General features: G+C 64.0%; 1 protein-coding gene across 1 annotated transcript; it reads right to left on the bottom strand.

Moving 5' to 3' along the window:
- Positions 1-523: 523 nt before the first annotated feature.
- Positions 524-7,326, bottom strand: DHX34 (DExH-box helicase 34). Its single transcript, XM_026089844.1, has 16 exons — positions 6,470-7,326; positions 6,002-6,313; positions 5,590-5,850; positions 5,210-5,312; positions 4,900-5,117; positions 4,343-4,517; positions 4,033-4,226; positions 3,749-3,850; positions 3,311-3,550; positions 3,036-3,203; positions 2,781-2,892; positions 2,398-2,504; positions 2,050-2,307; positions 1,701-1,877; positions 1,491-1,614; positions 524-1,118 (listed from the first exon to the last, which is right to left on the bottom strand). The coding sequence occupies exons 1-16, from the start codon at positions 7,169-7,171 to the stop codon at positions 985-987; spliced, it is 3,387 nt and encodes a 1,128-aa protein (XP_025945629.1). The 5' UTR covers positions 7,172-7,326; the 3' UTR covers positions 524-984.
- Between the last annotated feature and the right edge of the window lie 264 nt (positions 7,327-7,590).

Here is a 7,590-nt window from a genome sequence, read left to right on the forward strand (position 1 = left end):
CCGGCCCCAGCACGGCCAGACTTGGCCCGGAGCAGCTCAGGTCGAGCCCTGCACAACCCCCGGGCAGGGCAAACGGGGCAGGGGTGGTGTGCAGGCTGTCCCGCGCGGCAGTGAGGCTGCAGCGTTCCCGCGGGACGCTGGTCCTCCATACGCCCCCGCTGAAGGCATGGGGGCACCAGACATGAGGCCTCCTCACGGGCAGGCTGCCGCAGGACTGCTGTGGGACGAGGCAGGGACTGCGCTGCCTGCGAAGGCCTGACACACCAAAAGCCTGGTATGCGAGTGCCACACGCTGGCTGTGCCGCGCTGTGCAGCATCACAGGCAGAAGACATCCCCGAGACCCCTCCCGCGGCCCTTGCGTACAGGCACCGCTCCTCCTGMGGCCCCCCAACCCAGGCCAGGATGGCTCCTCGGCTCCGGCCGCATCCGAGGGCTGCAGTCCCGAGAAGGGCACCCGGCAGGCTGGCCCCTGGCATGGGAGTGAGTCCGCCCCGACCTCCTGCAGCACGCTTCAATACAGCGCTGAGCTTCGCCAAAAGGATATTTATTTACGCCTTTTTAAGAAAAAAAGGAACAAAACCAGGATCGCCCCCCCCCCAAGAAGGATTACTGTCAACTCCACCGATGAGTTGCAGGAGCCTCTAGACTGGTCCTGAAATACCATGTCCCTTTGGGGATCCAACCAGACACTGACAAACTCGCCTGCGAGCGCCAGAGGTAGCAGTGCTGTGACGGGGCAGGGGGCCTTCAGTCTGCGCCCTGGCCCACCTGCGATCCTGCCCGAGGACCGCCAGCTCTGCGGGGCTGGTCTCCGCTCCCTCCCAGAGTCTGGGGGAACCCAGGCATCCTGGCGCCCACCTCCCACGCTGTCTACGCCACCAGAGCCCACCGTCCTCCTCGAGGGGCCAGGCAGCGCATCTGGGCGCGCACTCACCGCGAGGCCCCACTCCCCGGGCGTGCAGCCCTCTGCACGGAGCCCTGGGTCACTGGTGCTGCTTCTTGTGCCGGAGGATCTCTGTGGGGGTGAACATGAAGTCCTGCTGGCAAATGTCGCAGTGGTACAGTCTGTGCAAGGCTGTAGTTTTGGATGAGCTTCCAGCTGCTTCTTCCAGAGGGGCTGCAGGAGAAAATAGCATCATGCACAGAGCAGGCAGAGCCCTGGCCCTGCCACGGGAGACACACAGCAGCCTCCAGCCCAGCAGCGTGCTTCGGGGCAATCTGAACAAAACCAAGCCCGTGCAAGACCTTTTGCTTCCCAAATKGCCCCCAAATGCTCATTTCATGCCCTTCAGTGACACCTCGAGGGTCCCAAGGGCACAGGGCACGGCTGGAAACTGGCACAAGCTCAGGGGGGCTCACAACCACCCCGTCCTTTGCCACCCGCGGAGCAGAGATGGGGCTGCCCAGGTTCACCCAGGGAACATGAGGGAAAGCCAGGCTGGTTCTCCCACCTCGTCCCTTGTCACGACCACAGCAGCTGTGGACTCACCCTCTGGGGGCCGGCACGTGCTCTCGTGGCACATTCGCTCCAGGGGGGTGAAGGGCATGTGGAGGTCACAGTGTGGGCAAGTCCAGAAGCTCCGCAGGCAGTCGCTGTAGAGGTCTGTGTCAGTCTGCAGGAGACGAGGGCAGGGCGATGGAACACACAACCCTGSGGGCCACCAGCCGCAGCCGCAAGGCAGGAGAGGGCTGTACTCACGGCCAGGCAGTTGTAGGTGAGGTAGTCCGTCACCCTGTGGCCGCCTTTCACCTCATCAGGCTTCATCTCGGTGCCCTGGAAGAGCCCTGGGAGCCTGGGGGCAGCAGCCACAGTCTGGGGCCCGATGTAGAGGACCTGTTTCTCCAGCCCGGTCAGCCGGCGCAGGCTATACAGCACCTGCAGGAGCACATGGTGATTTGGAGGGATCAAGTCAGCTCCCTCAGTCTCCTTTCTCAGCCCTAAACTCAACAGCAATGCCCTGAGATGGCAACATCAAACCATCCCAGGCACACTGTCCTCATGGCTCACATGCTCCTGGGCCCAGCCGCCCCCATCCCAGCCATGTCACCTCTATCTGCAGGAACTCCAGCAGCCCCCGGGTCAGCACAGACACGTCCTGGGAGCTTGGCTGGCGCCCGGGCTCCCTGCCCCGGCCTTCCAGCTTCTGGTTGAGGAGCTTTTCCCAGGTGGCACGAAGCTGCAGGGCTGCAGAGAGCAGACGCAGGGCAGCCTCCGTGTCGGGGATGGTGAGCTCCAGCCAGCCGTCTGCCACCAGCCGTGCACAGTCCGCGCTCGTGTCCAGGGAGCGGGAGAAGAGCAGGAGAGCCTGGAGGAGCAAGTCAGTCAGTCTGGGGAGGCAAAGACTGAGGGAGAGCACAGGGAGAAAGCAGAGGCAAGTGAGGCGCCGAGCACCCACCTGTAGGGCTGGCACCCGTACGCAGTTCACCAGGTAGGGCTTGTTGGTCTCCAGCAGTGAGACAAAGGCAAGGAGCTGGTGGTGCCGGCTCAGCCCATCCTTGGAGTCTGCAAAGCAAGAAAAGACACTGGGCCTTGCACCTCTTCCCATTCCCCAAGACCTGGATCTGCCTGGGCAGCCCAAACCCCACAGTCGAGGTGCTTTCGTCCAGCAGTTGACACGGAGAAAGCAGCACTGGCCCAGAAGCCAGGACAGAGCAGAACCGCTGCTCAGGGCTTGGGGTTCACTGCTTGCACACAGGGCACACCTTGCTCTGGGCCTGTCCAACAGCCACCCCCAGGGACATGATCTCCAGAGGGGACAGCCAGCTTTTGTTCTCCCACCTTGAGTCCCCCCACACTCCGAACCCTCCTTGGCCTGCAGCAGCTCCGGGCTTGTAGCAAAGACGCAGGTTGGGTGAAGCACAACACCCTGCTTGTTCCTGGTGTGGAAAATCTGCAGCAAGAGCAGAATCAGCATCAGGGGAGAGTGAGCAGCCCCTGCAGAGAGCATGGCCCGCAAGAGCCAATGATGTCTCCTACACTGTTTCCCCAGAGGGTACAGAGCATGGTGGATGGGGACGGGGTGAGGACACCCACCTGATCAGAGTCCTTGCGGCTGCTGTTGAGCTGGTCAGGCACAGCCAGCTGGGGGTAAAGCCCCCTGCACAGCACCAGCTTGAGCAGAGCAAGCTGTGAAGATGACAGGACGGAGCTAGATGCAGCCTGGAGCTCATCCACATTGTGGCGAAGCTTGAACTTGACATCCTGCAGAGGCAGGAAAGATCGCACATGCTTGGAATTCAGCTGTCTGGGAACCGACTGCCTCCCATGGGAGACATGAGGCCAGAGATGGAGCAGGCTCCAAGGGTCACCTGAATATCAATGCTGCGTTTCCCACGCCCACGGGCACCACCTTCCTCCTCCTCCTCACTGGAGGAGCCGGCYGCTCCATCCTGCAGCCGCAGCACCTTGCGTTTCCGACCTTCCGTCTCTGTGTGGCTCCGCCACAGCCGGTGCAGCTCCCGGCGCTCCCTGTGCCGGCTTTGTCGGCTGTAGCTGTCGCTKGGCTGGCTGGATGCTACCTCCAGCAGCTGGTGGTCTCGGAGCAGCTCCTGAGGGGAGGCGGCAGTGCCAGTGAGGGGAGAAGGTTGCTGAGCCCCCATGGTCTGGAGATGGGCAGGTTTGGGACACGCAGTGCTCCTTGCATGCTCGAGGCAAATTCAGCTCCCCTCTACCCCAGCCCTTCTGTGAAACGTCCCCCCGTCCCTCCCCAGACTGGACACAAACCCCCAGGCTTGGTCCTGCCCCACCTGAAACTGGCGCCGCAGGTTGGCAGCCTCGTAAAGCCGATGCTCCTCCAGGCCTCGCCGCCGGCACCATTTCCGGGAACAGCCACTCCGCTCGGATTTCACCTGCTCAGGATAGCACAGCTCAGGCCGCGGCAGGGACAAGCTGTTCCTCTTGCCGCCCGGTTCAACCCCCACCCTCACTCCAGCAAACTCCTCCACGGACTCAAACACACCCACCCCAAAGCAGAGGGATTTCCCCCCGCAAGGTGTCTCTTGCCTCCCCCTCAGGCAGGTGGGAGTCCTACCTGGACCCACTCGTTGAAGGCGTTCAGCAGTGTCAGGGGGTCACCGTGAGGGCTCTCGAGGGGCCGCCGGGCTGTGGCACAGTCRGGGTTGGCGTGGGCAGGACGCAGGAATGGGGACTGCACGCTTAGAGCGGCTGCCACGGTCAGCGTGGGCTCGGTCAGGCCAAACAGCGCACCCAGGACCAGCATCTTGCCTGTGCGGCGAGGGCAGGGGAGGCAGTGAGGGCAGGGGACCACCCGCTCCGCACACCCCTCCGCCGTGCCCTCTCCAGCACCGCCATCTCTGCTCCGGAGACCCAGGATCACTCACCAACCACCACGTCCACTGGCAGCTGGGCCAGCAGGTTCCCAATGGGCGTCAGGTCTTCAGCCTCATCCAGGGCTCCCTGGTCCCTCAGATACCGCACGGCAGTCTCCAAGCTGGACAATGGAGGGGGCTCCAGGAAGGGGAAAGTCCGGGGGTCACCCAGCCCCATACTCTTTAACTGGGAGAGAACTGCGTTTAGCCTGACACCCCTTGCTCTCACTGGTCTGTCCAGCGCAAATGGAAACAGAGCCGAGCCACTCGTGCCACACTGCTCTGAGCCCTGATCTCAGGGCCAGGGGCTTCGCAAGGGCTCAACCAGGGGTTAAGGCAAAGCAGAGACACGAGTTCACTCCATCTCCCTTCCCAGGAGGGCACAGAGAGCACAGGGGTCTGGGCTGCAGCTGCAAGGGCCACATCACGCCCCGACACTCAAGTCGCAGCCTCGTTTCACACTTGGCTGGTCAGGCTTGTCTCAGAGACAAGGTCTCCTACAGCATCTCCCCAGACCCCCACCCACCAGGTGTAAGAAACTCAACCAGGACAGAGGGAACTGCCCTTACCTGGAGCACTAGGGCATCAAGCGCTACTCGCTGAATCTCTGGCACAGGGTAGGGGGAAAAGGCATCGTAGTCAGACTCAGCATAGAGCCGGTAGCAGACACCAGGGCCTGTCCTGCCAGCACGCCCCTTCCGCTGCTCAGCACTAGCTCGGCTGATCCAGAACTCCTGCAGTCGCTGCAGCTTGCCCTGAGGGTCATAGCTCATCTCCTTCACCTTCCCTGGAAGGGCAGGAGGGAGGCAGAAGCTCAGGGCAGGGCACAAGGAACCACGCAACTTCCCATCCAGCAGAGAGGGGCACTGGGGGCTTCACCAGAATCCAGCACAAAGCGCACGCCATCGATCGTCACTGAGGTCTCTGCGATGTTGGTGGAGAGGATGCACTTCCGGACACCGGGAGGGGGCACATYGAACACCTAAGGAAGGGGAAAGAGCAGTCCTACATCGGTACCTCAACATGTCTGCCCACGTGGGGCCTCAGGACTGCAAGGGCCAGAGCAGAGCTGTCTTTCATGTCAGTGGCTGCCTACAGAGGAGCATAAGGGAGGCACAGATGCAGGCTGCCATTCACTGGCTGCACCCACTTGCAGCACCTGCGGTCAGGGTGTTGCCAGGACCGGGCCCAGGATTTTTGTTCTGTGATGGCAGACTCGCAGCATCCACCCAAACTCAGGGGCAGAGGCCCGGACCCACCTTGTCCTGCTCCGTGACAGAGAGGGTACTGTGCAGGGGCAGCACAATCCAGCGCTGGGTGTGCGTGGCGTACGTCTGGGCCGCCTCCAGCACCGCTCCGATCTCGGCCACCCCGCTCAGGAACACCAGCAGGTCCCCACGCTCCTCCGGTGGGTACTTGTGGTCGATGGCTTGCAGCACCCGCAGGTACGGGCGGGGATCCAGGCGCTCTGACTTCCCGCTCGTTGCGGCCTCCTCCTTGGGGATGGGTTGGTAGATGACCTGCAGGAGCAGACACAGAGCGCTGCACTGAGCAGACCTGAGAGGGAGCGCTGCCCTGAGGAGTTTGGGAACCTAGGGCTCTCTCCTGCCCGTGACCGAAAATGCAGCCCAGACAGCACAGCATAGCTCCTCTCCTCCCCTCAGCTCTCACCGTGATGGGGAAGATCCTTCCTGGCACTTGCAGCACAGGGGCGCCGCCAAAATATCCTGAGAAGAGGCGGATGTTGATGGTAGCAGACATGAGCACCAGCTTAAGGTCTGGCCGAGCGGGGAGCAGTCGCCTTAGGACCCCCAAGAGGAAGTCGCTGTGCAGGTGCCGCTCGTGAACCTCATCTGCGATCAGCACGTGGTACCCCGGCAGCATTGGCTCCCGCTGCACTTGCCGCAACAGCAGCCCCTCTGTCAGGAACACGATCTTCGTGGCAGGCGAGCGGGTGCTCTCAAAGCGGATCTGGTAGCCCACCTGGAGCAGGAAGTGGAGGAGCACGATGAGAAGAAGCCTGCAACGGGCAAAGGCCTTTGCCATCCTGCCAGTTAACCTCACCCCACTCAGCCAAGCGCAGTGACCTGCCCGTGTGCACAGCCCCAGCTACGCTGCCCTCCCCAAACTAGAGCTCACCTGGTCCCCATACTGGTGCAGGCTCTCAAAGCCCACACGCTTGGCCAGCGAGATGCAGGCGATGCGGCGTGGCTGAGTGCAGGCCACGTGGCTGTACCCAGCCGCCAGCAAGAACTGGGGCACCTGTGTGGATTTTCCGCACCCCGTGTCACCGGCCACCACCACCACCTGGTTCTGGGCCACCGCCCGCAGGAGCCGGTCCCGGTACTGCGCGATGGGCAGTGCCGCCCGCTCCCGGTGCAGCTTGGCCAGCTTGGCGAAGCTCTGCTTCTGGGTGAAGTCCAGGTAGTGCAGCAAGGCCATGCGAAACTCGGAGAGCTGCTCCCGGGGCGGGCCGGGGTCCAGCCGCCGGCCCCGCGCCAGCCCCTCCACATCGGCGCTCAGCACCGACAGGTTGATGCGGTAGCGTGCATCGTACTCTCGGGGCAGGTCGAGGAGCCGGGAGGCAGCGGGCGGCTCTGCCGGGCCACGGCTCACGGCTGGCTCGCACTCGCGCTCGCTCCTCCGGCTCTGGAAGCGCCGAAGCCGCTCGAAGAAGGCCCAGAAGTTGCGGCTGTCCTCAGAGCCTGCCCGGATGTAATCCTGCTCGCGGAAATACAGCTCCTCCAGCCGGCGCCGCGTCGCGGGGCAGTCCCAGTCCCACTGGGCCGGCGAGGGCTCCCGCCCCGGTCTCCTGGGCCTGCTCTCCTTCTCCGACGGCATCTCCCAGCCTCCGCGCGGCAGCCGAGGAGCCACCAGCCCCTCGGATGGGCAGAAGGGAGCCGGGCGTCACGGGGCCGGCATCCTGGCACACATCCAGGCAGGGCTGAGCCGGAGCAGCCCTCCAACCTGCGCCCGGCTCAGCAGGTCCTGGGGGCAGGGGGCGTTCAGGGAGCGGGGGGGCCCACCACATCCCTCCACACCGGAGATCCCCCTACCACGGCCTCGGGAGCCTCCTGCTGCCCCCAGCTGGGATCCCCGGGACCCCCCCATACCCTGAGACCCCCCCGCGCACCCTGTCCCTGCTCCCCGGGACCCCCCTCGCACCCTGGGACCCCCACAGCCCAAGGACCCCCCACAGCCCGTCCCCAATCCCCAGGAGCCCCCAATCCCCGGGACACCCCGCTCCCCAGGCCCCTCCC

The sequence above is a fragment of the Apteryx rowi genome, unplaced genomic scaffold (genome assembly GCF_003343035.1).
Source record: "Apteryx rowi isolate R43461 unplaced genomic scaffold, aptRow1 scaffold_830, whole genome shotgun sequence".
NCBI lineage: Eukaryota > Metazoa > Chordata > Aves > Apterygiformes > Apterygidae > Apteryx > Apteryx rowi.